The 17,953-nt window shown below is 39.3% G+C and overlaps 1 protein-coding gene across 1 annotated transcript in view; it reads right to left on the bottom strand.

The window, feature by feature from the left end:
• NELL2 (neural EGFL like 2) overlaps positions 1-17,953 on the bottom strand; it is a gene marked incomplete at both ends in the record, with an annotated part of 139,731 nt that overhangs the window by 114,823 nt on the left and 6,955 nt on the right. The window contains one exon of the mRNA XM_082279796.1: positions 5,140-5,290. Within this exon, the coding sequence (XP_082135922.1) occupies positions 5,140-5,290 (151 nt within the window). The remainder of the gene's footprint in view (positions 1-5,139; positions 5,291-17,953) is intronic.

The raw sequence follows: 17,953 nt of genomic DNA, 5'->3' as shown, positions 1-17,953 counted from the left end.
ATGCCATCCCTATTTGAGCCATGGATATGAAATCAAATTCCCAAAAGAAAAAATAATTTTGAAACACTAATTCTTGTCCTTGAGCAATTGCTCTCATTCTTGTCATCTCTCTCACTAACCCCATTTATCAGTGTATTTATTTCTGGTTTATTTTAACTAACACATAGTCCCAGGAATATCAATCTTGCCTATCTGAAGCTTCCTCTTCTACTAAAAATCAACAAGGGAAGAACTTTCTCAACTCAAACACTGTAAAAACAAATGGCATAAACCATGCCTCCCATTTCTTGACAAAGTTTCTCCAAGGACTGCAATACAATCAATATTGTAGGACTGCAAATACAATAAACAATTTTCTAATAGATTCATTAGTAAAAGAGAAAGGCAGTTTCAACATAACTCCTCCCATTTCCTACCCCAAAAGAATACAGATTTGTTTGTTCATAGAAAGCCTTATAAACAACATCAGAAGAAAAACAAGATCTGTCAAAACTCACATTTCAACTATTTCAGTGGGGGTTTTCAATGTCATAGGAAAGAACAAATCTTCTGTCTTTTATTCAAAAGGCCTGTCACTAGTCTTAATTCAAGTAATACGTTCCAGGGGCATATAAGCATTCTGTAAGATGTTCTCAAACAATTCACCCTGGATTAGTTGGCACTGCAATGATTTACACCAGACAGGCTGGCCTCACTTGATTTAACAAAAGTTATGGAACAGTAAGGTGCATGAACTACAGGAACTTACATCCTACTGCCTTTTTTTTTTTTTTTTTTGTCACAGAGTATAAACTAAACTGAAGCAAAAATATCCCAAATCCAAGAAACAATGACCTGGCATCAATCAATTTTATAATAATCTTTATAGCCAGCACTTAAATAAACGGGTCATTCCTAACACCATGAAGGCATTAAACAGAGTATAACACAAAATGACTGCTTTACAAATACTTCCATCCAACCCATACTCAGGGATAGAAATTACATCTCCCAAACCAACACAAACAAGGAACATTTTTCTTTTGGGATAAAGAGCCTGGTCAAGCTGTCAGTGTCCACACAGAGAATCCTTTGTCCCACAGAATATTCTCATGCACTGGAAAAGCAGCAAATGAATGAAAGAAAATACCTTTTTTTTTGACACCTTTGATGAAACATGCAAACTGCATCAAAAGAATAGAAGACTGACATGGAGAAATTTAAAATCACTAGAAGAATTCCAAAGCAATTGACTGTTACGAACAAATTCTGGAGGGTTCATAATTATTATCAGACCAGTAACAAACAGAAACTAAGATTTAATACCAAAAAACTAAAATACAGAACACCACAACCCTCCACTCTTCCAACAACGATCACGGGGTGTTCTAAAAAGAAGAAAGAAGCTATTCTCTCTTTTGGCATAGGAAACAGCCATACCCAACTTTAATGTTTGAAAATTAATCCCATATTAGTCTTATCTAACATCTGCTCTGCAATTATTGGCTTGGTGAATATTGGCTTAAGTGGTAAACACTGAAAGCTTTTCTCACTGTAAGAGGTTTGCAGCAGATTTTGTGGTGTCAGAGAGGACACTTGACACTGCAGTCCAGAAATACCGACACTCATACATCAAAAGCAGGGAACGTACAGTTCTGCCTCTATTTCAATACAGTGGTCAAATGAGAGAACAAAATTCATGCATCGGGAATTCACCTCTGACAACTTATCTCCTTGCAGCATAAATCAGTACGAGAGAAAATGTCACAGGTAAGTTCCTCCTACATAGTGAAAGAGGTCTGAACCCGTTCCACAGTACAGCCCATTCAACAGCAGATAATCAAAAGAGACCAACCGCTGTAAAAACAAATGCTAAGGAAGGCAGAAAATGAGTAAATTAGTACAGATACAAATTAAGTGTAGGGAATGCCTGTCCATTATATTCCATTGATTTCAGTTCTCAGTTCCAGGATATAAAAAGCACTAACCAAAGGAAAGAATGGTTAAACTACAACCCAGCAGTTTCATCCTTTAAGGGCCTAATATGAAGTATCTCAAGAGATACAAATACGAGATTAGTTACATAAAGCCATCTAACCACAAAAGGAGCAAAAAGCTTTATTATATCTCTCCACTGCTGATGATTAAATAAAAATATATGATGGAAAAGCAAGACCAAACATATATTACAACCCCATCACCGAGTAAAATCATCTCTCCGCCGACTATTTTATCAAGAAGAAGGTGAGATAAATTCAGAAGTGAAGTGAGGAGGATAATAGAGCTTAAACTGAAAGACGAAACACAGAGCAATCAGTGTTTAACAGGGTTTCTACTCAGACTTAAGGTATCCCTTCATTAACACAATTAAAGATATTTATCTTCTTAATGTGAAGTACAACACATTTTAGGCAGGGTACTGTCTGTGGTCAAGGTAAAGCTCTCAAGTTAAGAACACATTTAGAACTTCTATCTTTCAGACATATGCCATACATAATTCTGCCATATATAAAAGATGCATTTAGCTGCTTGAAATTCTGAATGATTACTGATGTGTAATTTGAATTCCCTGACACCACAAGAATTTTTTCTGAAATTATCACCTCCACACTGTGCCCAAAACTACTACTGCCTGAGCTCCTTCGCTTTTCACCACTCTAATCAGTGGGGAAAAAAGCAGTGTCTGCAGAAATGTATGAGCAAGTTAGAAAAGGACAGTTACAGGTATTGTTTCAGATTCTTTCACTTTAATTTTAAAATATTCTAATACATTAAATACTACAGAAAAGCATAATCATAAAAGGGGAAGCCAGCTTTGATACCCAACTAGGAAAAGAGAAAAGCATTTAAATAAGTATGAAAAGATTACTGTAACTTCAGAAGATGATTTCGGGAGCACCTTTTTCTGGTGACAGCAACAGCCCAGCCTCAGCAAATGCCCAAGCCTGAGACTTACATGGGTAACTTCTGTATCTCTCTGACAGCCCAAGGACAGCACTCAGCACCTGACATTAGAGCGGAAACTTTGTGTGGTAGACCAGCCCTGTCAACTTCTTAAGACCCAAAGTCTTAAATAGTTGCATGATCATATCTCAGTGGAAGTATTCATTTTTGATGATTCTCAAAAGGGAGCCAGCAAAAAGGAACAAAAACAACAATTACATAAAACTAGACAACACACACTGAATCAGTAAACTCTGAATCATGAAAACTATTTTAAGTTTATAAACAAAATTATAAATTTTTTTAAACCCTACAATTTAGGAAATGCCCTCAATTGCTGTAAATTAACATATTTGCACCAGTGTCCCTAGACCCATGCAAAGAGAGGATGAGTTTTTACTCTGACTTGTTTTCAAAAACACAAAGTAGTTCCCTAGCCTTTGAATAAATGCATATTTTTCCACTTTTTAAACATTTTAATTTTCTTGTACCATAGAAATTCTTTTACCCTAGAACCATTAGTTGCCATGAAAGCTCTGTAAAATAAAGCACATGAAAAGGTACTTGTGTGATAACTATTACATCCTGCAGTTGCTGCCACCTTCAGCCTACCTCTCCACCATTCAACTCCTCACTGCAGAAACGTAAGAGCTAGTACTGACCTCTGTAAATTAGAAATATAGCTGCAAGGCAGCAGTTCAATGCTAGCACAACTTTTTTTGACATCAGAGTGATAAAAGGCTAAAGCTAGTGCAAAGGAGTGGACTGAGGTCTGGTATTGCTATTTTCCCACTATGATGACTGCTGTGACAAAGACTTCACAAGAAGTTAAGAACTAAAGGACTGTTACAACCAAGTCCCTGGTCAGAGGTGGGCAAGGTCAGAGATGGAGATCCAGCACTGAAGAAGCAGCTATTTAATACAAGCCATCCAAATGCTTCTTTTTAACATCTACATTTTCTTGTCTTTATTGTCATTCATCATAAAAGAACATAAAACCATAACAGAAACTACAGGAGACTCAAGAGATGCTTGTCTGGTTCCAGTATTATCCACACTTAGGTCAGCCCTCATTTTAGGACAGTTAAACTGAACAAACACCACTATGGCACAGCGATATATTTTTGTACATCCTAGCACAGAAGAGACCTGAATGTGTCTATTAAAAGCCTAAGGGTACAACTAATGCCATCCAGGAGACATTCAACTTCTCCTTTACAAGTTGGAAAATGCTTTTATAAACTTGGTATAATGATCCTTTAGAATGTTCTCCTTCTTCTTGTTTGCTTTGTGGTTTGTGTTTTGGTTGGTTTTTTTGTTTGTTTTTTACACATAGCTAAAGTGCAGAAGATGGGGCCTCTGGGAGTATCTTCCAGCACAAAATAATTGTCACCATGCTTGCTAATGAAAACTTGTACACTCATGTAAAAGAAACAGACATTTTGCTGCACTTAAACATGTCTTTACTTTTTTTTTTTTTTGCTATTTTGTAGTGAGACTGTCAAGAAAGAATTATGGGATTGTACACAAGGAAACAAAAATAACTAGGAACCTAAAGCACAGCTCACCTGTTTCTCATGCTAATGACTGTTTAGAAAGTGCACATTTGAAAACTCCTTTTTATTCTGCCAGAGAATCATAGGGCAATTATCTTTAATAGCTATTACTCAGACAGATATATAAAAAATATCCTATTTCTCTAGCAGTCTTTATTCTATCAAAAGGATAATCCTTAAATGCTATCTGTCATTCACTTCAGTTTTTTAAGGCTGACAACATTTTGAAGAAAGTGCTCTGCCATTCCTGGGAAGATGTAAACCCATAACTGGAGGATTTTTTTTTCCTTCTTGCTTGCAATTTTAAAAACTGGTGAAGAGGTGCCCTTACAGGGCGAGGCTTCGTCAACCAGTGTAGCTATAGTGACATGACAGTTTTAAACCAGTTGAGAATCTGGTCCTTGTGGTTATGAACAACAACAGAGAACTGGCTTTTCATGCCCTTGGTGGCAAGGGACATATAAAGAAAAACCCCTTTCCCCCTTCCCTTGGCGGATTTGGAACTGTGACTTTCTATGAATATGCACAATGTGCCTATCCAAGCACTATAAATATTTACAAATCATCTGCTACACAACAATTTTTCTCTAATTTATGTTCAATTTTTTAATGCATGAATACATACAGTTTCATTAGCCAGCATACAGGTATCAGTACTTACCTGTGATCTAAATGATGGATAGAGAGAATAACCCCTGAATTCAAATGGGCTTGTTTTAAGGTCACCAGGATTGTGAATTCACATTTATTTCTTAACTTCTGAAAAAATATTTCAGCTGTTTCTGGAGATGCCTTCACACTTCTTGAAGTATCTAAAACATAAGAGGAAAAACACTCAGTATAAAATCTTATGTTACTTTACATCCTCATTCAAATAGCTTACAAAATAACAGGCTATTTCTGAGAAGCACAGTTGAACAGACAGGCAAAAAGCAGGGACCAAAGTATTTAATACATTTGTTTTGCTTGCAATGGGAGCCATTTCAATGAAAGAGAACACATTTTCTAGGACACCTATTCTGTTCTGGGGAGGGGAGGTATTTTGTTTTGATCCAGGGTCTTAACTCTCATTTTCTTCATGGATGGCCAGATGGTACCTTTAATATCTCATCCAAAATTTGGGCTCACTAGCAGTGAAGCACAGTGACAACACTAGACATGAGCCTAAACCCTGACACATGACCTGAGCAAATTTTTAATGACTTCTACAAAACTGCTATGCCTAATAGCGTAAGTACATAAATAAATAAACTAATTTAAAAAAACCCAAAACAACAAACAATTTATTCAGCTTTAAGTAATAGTTTAAAAATCCACCAAATTTCAAAAATATTTTATCACTAATTAATTGCTCTATACTCCAGTTGAGTGGCATTTTCCTGCTGCTTCCTGCACAGGAAATCATGAATGTTTGTTAGAGTAATGGCACACATACAATAAAGATTTTACTTTTAAAAACCCACACACAACCTAGACTGATGAAATATTTCTGCTGAATTTGCACATAACATGCATAGAAAACAAAAAGGCCCAAGCTTAAAACCTCTAGAGAGATAATTTATAAAATAAGATGTCAAATTCTAGAAAAATAATTCCCAATCTCCATAATACATTATACCAGAAAAAAATTAATACACATTTTTAATGCACAAAATCAATTCATTAGCATGTGTAATCAACTGTGTAAGAAATAAATCAATTCACAAGCTTCTTGTCACAGCAATTTGACCATTCTGCCCTACTTGGGGACACTAACTCAGGAACAGCAGTAGAGAGCTCACAGCAATAGAACTGGTGATTTTCTTTCAGCAGCACTGGAGCTGAGCTCTCAAGTATACCACTCTCAGCTTACACCACTGTTACTATAATGGTTTATTCTTTAAGTTGGACCTATGAAGATGCTGCATTAACAGAAACAGTATATTTTGGTTTATGGATCAGGAATATTTTTAATATCTGTTAAGAAATGCAACAACCTATGCAAGTCCTAGCCAAGCTCCTGCACAGTGTCACACCAGGTTGATTTCCATTTGTTTTTCACAATGGGGAATCAAAAAGAAAAAAAAAAAAGGAAAAAATTAATTTCTACCACAATTCTATGATATTCTCATAAGCAACTAATGAAAGAAAGTATATGCTTAACATCCCTACACTTAAAGAAGGCCAGCTCATACATTTGTAATTATCCCCTCCTTCTACAGGCCCTTTTATTTTAACTGGAGATTTTGGGGTGCAAACACCGCACTACAGACGGCCTGTGCTTTAGAAAGGAAACAAACCCTCACCATCACACCGAGCTCTCCAGAGACACCCCAGTCCTCACTGCTGTGTGAGAGGCAGGGGAAACACAGAGCTGTCACAACACCCACAAGACAGGAATCATTTTTAGGTCTCTTCATGTCACCCCGAATCATTACCTGATCGCTACTCTGGGTGAGAATTTTCCATCCTTTACTCTATAAAACCTTACCTGAGTATGCTATAACCCTTCACTGTGGCCTTAGATAACCTTCTTGTATACAGACGATAGCATCAAGACATGATTACACCACACTGGCAGCCTATATACTAAGATTACCATCACACTGACTGCTGGAGTGCTACATTGCCAGAACACAAGGCCACTCGTTTTGGTATTGCAAATAGGTCAGTTCATACTTGCTGCTCAAAAAACCTACACAGCTTTTTGAATTATTACTACTCTTATGAAGCACAACACTCTTTGCTCAGGGCAGGCACCAGGTGGATTTCTTAAAAGCAAGATGACTGAAAGGTCCTTGATCTGTCAGATCCATTCTATTCACACTAACACAAGAGTGCAAATCCCTCCTTCCAATTGCCTTTGAACACTATCAGTAGGTGCTTGATAGATCACCAGCTGTGCTCAATAAATATTGCTTCAGGCTTCTTCTTGATATTTGGCTGCTAGTAATCAGTTTAAGACCCAACAAAAATACTTTACTGGAACTGGACTTCTTCCATGGCTTGGAAAAATCACACTGGTATATCTCAGACAATAATTTGCAGATTCTCAATAGTTACATAAAAACCTCATACTGTGAACATTTCTAATACACAAAACAAAAGGCATAAATATTTTCAACTTGGAGTGCAAAAATAAGGAGAGACTCAGTAATTTGAATGAGAAATTTGTCTCCAGCCATGATACATACATTTTGGATTTATTTTCCTAGAAAATTGCATGTGTATGGTTTGACCACACCACAACAACTCACAAATCCATAGTGTCATCACTCCATCTTTAAGTTATAGAAACATGAAAGTGACAATTAAAGAAACAAAAATCCAAACTCAAAGCATGTCTCACTCCTTGTTCAGGCTAGATCTTTTAAGATCTAACATTGCAAAGCAGTCTGAAAGCCCAGTGAAGAAAACCACTGACCATAAGATCTGCAGGAACTCCTTCAGAAGACAAGCTTAGAAGCTGCCTGTGCTCACAAAAGCCCTCATTATTAGGACACATTTTCCTCTCTCAGAGACAACCTGCAGTCAGAGTTCTGCAGCAAACACCAAGATCACACCAGTGTTTCCTGAAGGTGTCAAGAGCAGACACTGTCATTTCAGTCATGTTCATGAGATAATAATTACTGCACTGTAAACAAAGACAGCAAGTAACTTTCACCAGGACTCACTCCACAAGTCCAACGGAGTTCCACCAGTCCAAATGGGTATTGGAGAAAGCAATTTTACCCTTTGCGGTCACCAGCCTTTAACTGCTCTCATCATCCCTGTGGTGACAACTGCATTCATAAAAACATACAACAGACTATTACAGGCAACTGATCCAGTCTTAACTAGTCCAGCTGTGCCTCCCCAACAGACAAAAAAAAAAGGCGCTGCAAGCAGCCACGAACAAGTTACAGGAGGTAAGAAGGAAAATTTCCATACACAGCACCAGCAGCATACTGTTGCAGTGGCTGCACCTGTGGCAGGGGCAGCCTGTGGCCAGGGGGCCCAGGGATGGTGAGACAGCCCCAAAGTTTGAATCAACCCCCTTGGGTAAGCTTTAAGGCAGGGTGAGCGGAAGGGCCTCTCCCAAGATGCTCTGGCCTTTATGTTAATGTACCCCAGTTCTGTTACCCCGACTGGTTTGGTAACTCTCCACCCCCTGGACCCCTTATAAGTTCATGTCCTAGAATGTTCTCCCTTCCCCGCTTTCCCATTAGCTCTTGGACCTTGGCTCCCCCCTCCATGTTTCCCCATTGGGTCGTGTACCCTGGCCCTGTCTATGCTCCTCGCCTCGGCTCTTTCTCCATTGGTCCCTGGCCCTCTCTCTGCCCCTTGTCACCCTCGTACTTATACCCTGGACACTCCTGTACTCCTGGCCCTTCGCCCCTGGAGCCCTTCATGTGTTCAGCAATGAACTCCTGTGGAACTCTATGTAAAGGACCCATCCTGCCTCTTTATTCTTGGTGACGCACTCAAGAACTTTCCAGTGGCGTACGTGTGCGTGGCTTCTGTGGGCAAAGCTCAGCTCTGTGGCTGATCTGGGACACTTTCTGGGAGGACACAGCAGCCTCCAACCACGACAGGCTGGAAGCATCAGCATACTGAATCACACAGTTGAAAGACTTAGGACAAGCCATTCATTACCATTCATTTCCAGTCCACAATAAGAGGAAACAGTTATTAAATGGAATGAGCAACTTGTCCTAGCAAAGGGTATGCTCTCAAATTTCTGAAGAGCATCTAAAAGTAACCATACAGTATGAACTGAATTACAGAACAAATTCCTGCAGAATAGTCTTTGAAGGAAGCATTCTAACTAAGTGAGCTCCACAGTTTGTTTCATGTGCACATAATCAGCTTTTAATAGCAGCATCTATAAATCAATTCTGCATCTGAACTGTCTGCTGAACTATCCAAATTAAATTCTAGTGGTTTGTGAGAAAAAGGAGGGCTGTGGGCTAAAATGAGGATGAAAAAATATAACTGGCGCAATTTTATTTCAATTTCCTACACTAGGAGGGATGAGTGTCACAAGCATATATTCACATCCTGTCACTTTCCCATATTCACATTTTTTGATTAATATTTTCTTAACTAGGGATTTCATACAGCCTACAAAGGGCAACTTTATATTGGGTTTTTTATACCCTTTATAAAGGCTTTACTTTATATTGTTCTTTTATTTAAGTAACAAATATAGATTAAGCTGCACCCAGCCAGCAGGGCAGCATGCAAAGCCAATCCAAAAGCAGAATCTTTCCAAGGCTGACAGAGTACAGCAGGATTTTAAGTGGAGCACAGTGCATTCAAAATCAGGAGTTGCATTCCTGTAATGAAAAATGAAGATAAAAAGAACTAAAACAACCTTTATTAGACCAAAACCTTGCTAGACATGATATGCATTACATCCTTCAGTAGAAAGGCTGGTTGTTTTGCTGTTTGAACTGATAACATAAGTTCAGCTTATGTTATGTTAAAATAAAACATTTTGAGCTACTTTACCTATAAATTTGTCCATTCCCTTCTCACAAATTCCCGGTTGTTTCAGAGAGAATAGCAAAACAAGTAGCTGTAGTTTACCAAACCCATGTGAACCTGAGTTGGTTTCTCCAAGGCTGTAGGAAAGAGCTCTGCAAGAATTTGGGTGGAGGTGTTGCAGTTCTACCTGAAGTTTAAAAGACTACAAGATAGAGGATAAACATTAACCCTGTAAGACTCCCACTGGGGCAATTCCCAAAGGGTGTGCTTAAACTGCAGGGCCCAGGAGCACTGCCCCATTCACAAGCCTGGTAAACTCTAGGACTACAATCGGAACGTACGTCAGGATACAACCGGGTACATCCAGACCTCTGTGTGCCCAAGTGCCCCTCATAAACTGGATCCAAACAGGCCTCCCCAGAACAGAAACTCACAAATGCCAGGAAAAAGGACTCTAGTAATTAATTTTTCAACTGGCATGATCAGGACCTTGGCATACCCCACAGACTGTTTAGGGACAGAGCCCACAGACTGCCCTTGTAGTTTAGACACCACCATGGTGTGGGTGTGTCTGCCTTCTGATTTCCACTGAAGAACTGCTTCAGCAAGGATGTCTGCAGATAGAAATGCAGTGGATGGGAAGGAGAAAAGGAAGAGGGCAAAATGCTTTTCAGCTGAAACTAAGCAATTGAAACAAAAACTGACTTGAAGCCAAAGCATTAAATCAAAAACACGGGGGGAAATGTCACAGTTTGTTCTTGCAGCATTTGGGGAGGTTCCAACTGCCTTTGCTTTGTAGCTTCCTCTGTTCTGAATGTCAGCTACAGCTTTGGTGTGTCATCCAGCAAGGGCTTTCCTCCAGCTCAAACCATATGCAAAGTCACAATGGACTGACACAAAAGACTAGAAGACCTGTTTCTGAACACATTTTTCCCCAATTATATTGGCTTTTCACACTTACAGCCTTAAACAACTGTAGTCATATCACTTCTGGCCAAAACTCTGGCTCACCTACATGCTACATACTTTGATGTTTAAAGTCATTTTGGCATAGCTGAGAACACAAACCCACTGTGGGACAAGAGGAGGGAAAGGTACTGAGAGCCTGGGCAACTAGGCTTGAAGGCAGTTGTTGCTGATCTGAAACAACCAAGCCATTATTATGGACCTAATCTCACTTGTTTAATCAGGAGTAGTTGGTGCATTTGTCTAAATGATCGTGACTTCATTTAAAGTGCTTCACTTGAAATGTTTTCTTCTCCATGGTCAAAGTCCTCAGAGAATTTTTGCTTGGTTTATTAAGCTTGATTGCTCTCTTTTTTTTAATGCTAGAGGAACATTAATAATTGTCAACTATTAAAAAAAAAAAATAGAACATATTTAATACAGGGGGAACCTTCTACCTGTTATGGTAGATAGAGATAACTGAGCAGTAGCAAACCCTCAGCTATTTTTGCCTGCTCCTGGCACTTACTTGGATGACTTTTTAGGACAGACTTCGCAAATCCATGACTGTCTGTGGAAAATGACAGCTGTAATATAATTCATATTCCCTGTGAACAGACAATAATACCACTGAAATCTGCCTAGAAGCATTCTGCAAGAGAGGATACAGAACTAGTTTGGGGGTGATTATACTAGTGGCTGGGTTAAGCCTCTGAGCTTATATACCAACTGGCTGCTTCTAGAAACCAAGGCAAGGTTCGTTCTGCGACGGGTTAGGTACCACGGCTCTGTCAATCTCGGGCTTAACCTACCAGAGCACAGTCCTAAGACACTTAGACGTCTTTCATCTTCCCTTGGGCTGTTGTCCCTTTGGCAAAAAAGGAATTTGCACCAGAATTACAAGTGGGAATAATTTCCTGTAATGTAAAGCAGCCCAGTTGCACCACAAAAAGTCAGGCGTGCTCTTCCAAAAATGTCAGGTCCATGAACAAGGATTTCATGACTTTTGGAATCAGTATGCAAAGAGTAAATAAAAGATAAATAGTTACACAAAATATTCTAGTGACTGTATCTACCATAGCATATTTCTAACAATTTTTCCAACCTTTTGCAAGGATAAGAAACCTAATCGCAGGCAAACCTGAACTTTGAATGTATAGGACTCCAGAATAGAAGTCTGTATTCTCAGCACAGGAGGCTGAAACAGCTGATTTGTTAACAAGCAGTACAGATCCTGCCACACTAGATTGTTAATAAAACAACTCCTACCAAGCTGCCACAGAAAATGAGATTGTGCTCTCCTGAACGTTTCTGAAATGAATTTTAGAAATGTATAGATCAACCCACAGAGAAGCACCACACATACAAAAGTACTATCAGGAATTTTTAAAGGCATACATGCTACAGAAAACTTCTGTTCCTTGTACACTAGAAATACCATCCCTTTCAGAGAAACTATGTCATCATGCTAGATACTATCACCAGGAGAGTGCACCCCTATAATGGGTGCTATATACCCATTATATGACAGCAAAATAATGAAGATAAAAGACTTTTGATCTTGTTACTGAAATTCCACTCCTGGGAAACTAAACTATGTGCTGCATGGTATGCTCTGCACCATGTATTTATTACTGAAATACTTTCTGGTAATTTATAGGTTCCAGGTTATCAGTTATATAACGCAATAGCTTTTTTTCATGACCAGTTTTTCCTAGCCTATACTCACAACACTATTCTTAAATCCCTTTTAAGTTTTGAAGATGCTTTGTATGTGCTCCCTCATAGACAGAATAAGTACTGCTACTTAGAATTATGTTGTTTAGGTTTTTCACAGCCACTACCACTATAAAACCTACTATGTTTGAACAAGGACACTGATAGCACAGAGTGGGATTTCTTTTGTTTCTTCATTTCAGTGGAGGTTCCAGCTGTATTTAAAAGGTTACAGCTACTACAGCTTTATAAATATATATGTGTATATAAACATGCACACACAGAACTCCCTTTAGGCACAAAGCATCCTTCTAGAAGCTGCTTTGAGAACACCTTGAAACCTGTGGAGAAAACCAAGCCTGCCTTGTTTTCCTTGCAGCTGCCATCTGGCATATGCACCTAGTTATGCTTGGCTGCATACTGTCACATGAGCACTTTGTGTCAAACTGACCTAACAACAAACAAAAATATCACACCAAGAAATGCTGTTAACACTGGGACACTGAAGAGCAGAAGAAAAACAATGCATCGTCTTGCAGCCCTACTGGTACTGTAATAAGGGCATGACACACATGAGAACTGCTAAAAGACTGATTTTATTTTCAGTCCCTCATTGTATAGCATGGCCAGGATTTTAACAGTTATTCAAGTCACGTCAAGGGGGAGGACAGGAGGAGGAGGTAGTGTTGCCAGCCTTTTCCAAATGAAAATGCAGGCTACCAAACATAAACAAAGCCTAATCAATTAAAAACAATAAAGTACAAACTTGATTGCAATAATAAATCATGCAAGCAGATTATGCTAGATGTAGATCAAGCTGCATTACATGCCCTACTTGTCTCTCTGAAGATATGACACAACTCAAATTCTCAAATATATCATATTCCAGTGGTGAACTATCATACAATGACAGACTGTATAAGATCAGCACCTATCATGGCACCTCTGAACTAGGATCATGCTTGGTGTAGGCACTCCAATACCCTCTCAGCAACACACCATGTCTCCCTCTCACTTGCTTCTCACTGTACAAGTGTCAGTAAGACTTACTCATGCTCTCTGTTCAGTCATTTTCTCTCAAAACCTCATTTTGTTGTGACCAGTATGCTGCTCTTGAGGACCTAACTCCTACAGCCTGTGTTTCACAGGCTCATTTAGGCTGGGAAGGACCTCCTGAGACCATCTAGCCCAACTGTAATCATTTGTGGATGACCTAGAAGGTTTACCTTTTTTCTCCATGAATAATCTGTTTCTCCCTCTTGGTAGTGATTTGGATCTCTCATCCTAGTTTTCCTTCATCTCTGGCTTTCTAGGTTATAACTCTTTTTGCCCACATTAGGCTTAATTGCCTTCAGCTCACCAAAACTCTACGTATTAAGAATTTAAGTGCTGATTTATTTTCACACAACACAATGGTGAGCTTAGAAAAGCATTAATATGAGATCGTTTTGCAGAAAACCACAACCATGCAGTCTGCATGAAAGATTAGCTTCTGACACAGGAGAATGGCCAACAGTCAGTGACAGACAGAAAGCTCCACAAAACTTAAACCTGTATCCTAACAGCAAAAATAGAGCAGGGCAGGGGGAGGGAGGCCACCACTGGAAAAAAAAACAGTATCTGAAGCACGCCAGACACATCCAACATCTGTTGTTAGTCACAGGTCTCCAGCAGCAGACTGAGCAAACAGCAGCAGATGGGGGGAGAACGTAGGAGAGTGAACTGTAAAGAGAATTCAAGCACCAGCAGAAACAGGAAGGGGCAGAGAGACCACACCTGAGGGCAGAGGAAGGACACCAATGCCACCAACCATACTGGAGTATCTGGAAAAATCTCTACTCACAAGCTATCTGTTTTGATGGCAGGAAAAGGAAAGGTTAGAAGGTTTTGAATTGGGCACATCAAAGAGGAGAGATACCAAGGAATACCATGTACACAACTCAGCTGTGAGCAGGGCAGACAGGTAGAAAATACATGGAAGACTCAAGCCAACCATTACCAGAGATTTCAAGAAAGCTGAGAAAAAGACCACAGTTCAAATTGTCCAGAAGTTTTCATTTAAGTCAGGTATTAATGGGGTCCATGCTTCTGTGAATGTGCCCACGAGCCCTGATGAACCAGCTACAGGTTTAAACTCATGCCAAATTTATAAGCTTGGATAAGTTAAAATTTTAAGATGTTTCCAAACCGTAATTTGCTCTTGTAGGCTTATTTTACTCAGGCATCATCAAAAAATACTTAAGTGCACCAAAGAACAAGTTTCAGGAGAGTACAAAGGCACTGGTTTTAATTGTGTACCAGGTGTTTGATGCTACCTTGTATCTTTGAAAACTCTCCCTATACTAGATCAATTTCACCCCCGATCTCCAGAGTACAGAAAGACTTAAAGGGTCATCTGCCCATTCCTCAGCCTATTACCTGAATGTAACGCGACTACAACAAAGCTAATGTTTCCTAGATATTTTATTTCATGCTATCTTCTAAAAAATCAAAAGTATGGAGGTTTCCAGCATTTCTTTTCAGCAGCTATTCCACAATCTAAACTAGTTCACTGTGAAAGTCTCCTTTTATCTTAAATCCCCTCCATTTGTAGTATCATTACTCTTACCTCTAGCTCTTTGAATACTAAGTAATTCCTTCATTTTAAACCTCTAAGAATCTTCTAATACTAGACACTTATCATACAATACTTTTGTCATTTCTTGGACAAGCTGTACATACTCAAGTTCTTTCAAAAGCTTTCTTACTAAGCTAGTGCTTTTGTTACTGTATAATCAGATGTGCTGTTTTTCTCTTCAGTCCCTGCAATTCATTGATTTTTTTTGGAAATGCAGAAACCCAGAGTGAATGCAATAACCCAGACACAATTTTTTTTAAATAATTCAACCTCCCAGATCTCTTACTCCCATATGCTTTCCTTATGCTAATGGTGTATGCAGGGATCCTTAATAAGAGCAATACTGAACAGGGTACACAAGGTTTTTCTTCAAGTCTACCCTCTTCCTGGAATGAGAGCTGAGCAAATCTTGGGACTATTTCAAGTTCGGGGCATATTAGTTAATGTTACAGAAAATCTTAAGAGTGTCTTTGGAACAGCCAGGGCACAATATGCAAATGCATGCTTAGGGAGCTATTAAAACACAGATTATTGACCTCAAAACTAGAAAAGATCCTTTGGAACCCTTCTGGATCATTACACAGCTGTATCTAGAGACTGATGGACTTCCAGGCAGAGTCAAGGCTGGTACATGTCTTCTCTTTTAGGATAAACACTGCGGATGTTATGCCATCATCTAATTATACTTAAATAAGCATTTATGCTGGGGAAATTGTATAAATATTGCTTTAACAGAGTGAGCATCTCTACAATTGGAGGTCTTTTTCTTACTATACTCCATGTTTTCAGAGAAGGAAATAGCCACTCAAATTCCACTAAAAGAGTTCTCAGTTATGGATCGCTAGCAATATTGATTGTAATGGCTCCCTTGGAAACATTACAGTCTATCATAGCAATGTTGGTGCTGCAGCAAATATGTTAATCTGCTAAAAGCCTTTTGAACATTGTGTCTTCAGAAGTCTCTTTTAGTCCGCTGGTCCCTTTAGACCATGCCCATTGCTTTAGCACCTTACAACAGCCCAGAGCTGCAAGCAGCAACTCATGGGATGCCTCAACCTAAAGATCAGTTTTCTAAGCTTGCACATCTCTCAAGTCATCAGCATCACATACCCCCCCCCCCCCCAAAAAGCATGCACCAAAAAAGAAAAGTAAATAAAATGTTAACAAATACGAAGAATTTTTTGCTGTAAAATTCTTCCACGTTGAAAATGGCTACAGAAATTCTTTTCTATCTGAAATATCTGAGTGAACATTCATAATAGGTATTTATTGTGGAAAACATGTCCAGGCAAAAAAATTAAAAACTAAAGTACCCTTTCTTATACTTCTCCTTGGATTTTCCTGAGAGGAAACCATTTGACAATGTCAAGATGGAAAAAAATAGCATTTCTTGAACATACATACACAAAATACAGAAGAATTTGGACAAAACAGAGGGACAGAAAAAAGAACCAAACAGTGAAAAATCCTTTTTCACCCCTTATTCAGCTGTACCTCAGCAGTACAGGTAGGAGAATACAACTGCTCAGTGGATCTGCACCTTGGCACAAAACCAAATGGGACAAAATATAGGGAAGAGTCACTACACAGAAGTACAGTTTTCCATGACAGCTATATAAAATTTCCAGCTCTTATCCAACAGTTTTAAATAACTTATGAACTCAGTCCTGTACCTCCCTTAAGACTCAGTGGAAACAGTGAAGTTAACCATACTTGGAGTTATTTTTCCAAGCCAGCACCTGTATACCCTGGAGGATACAGACTAGAACATAAGCTGGGGAGAAGGGGAGAGTAGAAAACCTATTTCCCACATCGTATAAGCAAAAGGTAGGGGAAAAGCAGATATTGTGATTGATCTAAAAGGGATGTGTAGGAAATGCTGCTGTCCTTTGTGAAATCTCACTGGAGAATGAGCCATGCTGCTGTGGGGGGAGAAACCATAAAAAGAAAGATTAACCTAGCCAAGTCTCAGGCACACTTTGTGACTACAGAACTATGCCACAGCAAAAGCAACTATGTAAGGGTAGCAAGACCTCATTTTCCCCCATCACTACCACTTGCTAATGCAATCTTTCCCCAGCAATATAGAAAGATGCACTTGAGAGCTACCTAGAAGGGTCACTGTCCTCTCTCTCGGGGCACACGTGCTGCATCTACTGGGTTCTCTCGGGCATGCAGGACAGATGCTGTCCTGCTGTCAGCATTACATCTATTAACTTCAGCCAACACCACTGTCCCCTGCCATGCTGCCAGGAGAGGCTGCCAGGTGAGCAGCCATCTGCACCTGCCTGCTCTTGATGGGGACATTGACATGGAGAGAGGCTCTCTGGCCCCACTCCTCTGACTATCAGGTCCCTTCTCATGGCCAACCAGGGCTCTGCTCCACATCATCACACTGACACTGTCTTAATGTATTCCCCTTTCATACGTGCCCTAGAGCTGTACGTCATACTCATCTTCAGCTTTCCAACAAAAATGCCAGGTGGAGCCCTGAGATAATATAAGCCTCAACAAGGATTTTGTACTTGAATATTTTAGAAGAGGCTTCATTGTAAAGGCAGGAAGAAGCAAATGCAATTCTGTCTGCCATTCTTCAGTATGAAATGTTTGAGGCAATACTGAATGTATAAACAATACACGGTTATTTGCATTAACCTGAACAACCAGACACTCATTTAAAAAAAAGTTTTAGAGATTCATGATTGTCCCAACAGAAAACAGACCCCCAGGGATGTCAATTTATTGCAGG

This window comes from Coloeus monedula, assembly GCF_965178545.1.
Source record: "Coloeus monedula genome assembly, chromosome: 4".
Taxonomy (NCBI): Eukaryota; Metazoa; Chordata; class Aves; order Passeriformes; family Corvidae; genus Coloeus; species Coloeus monedula.
This window is presented reverse-complemented; position numbering and strand designations above follow the sequence as displayed.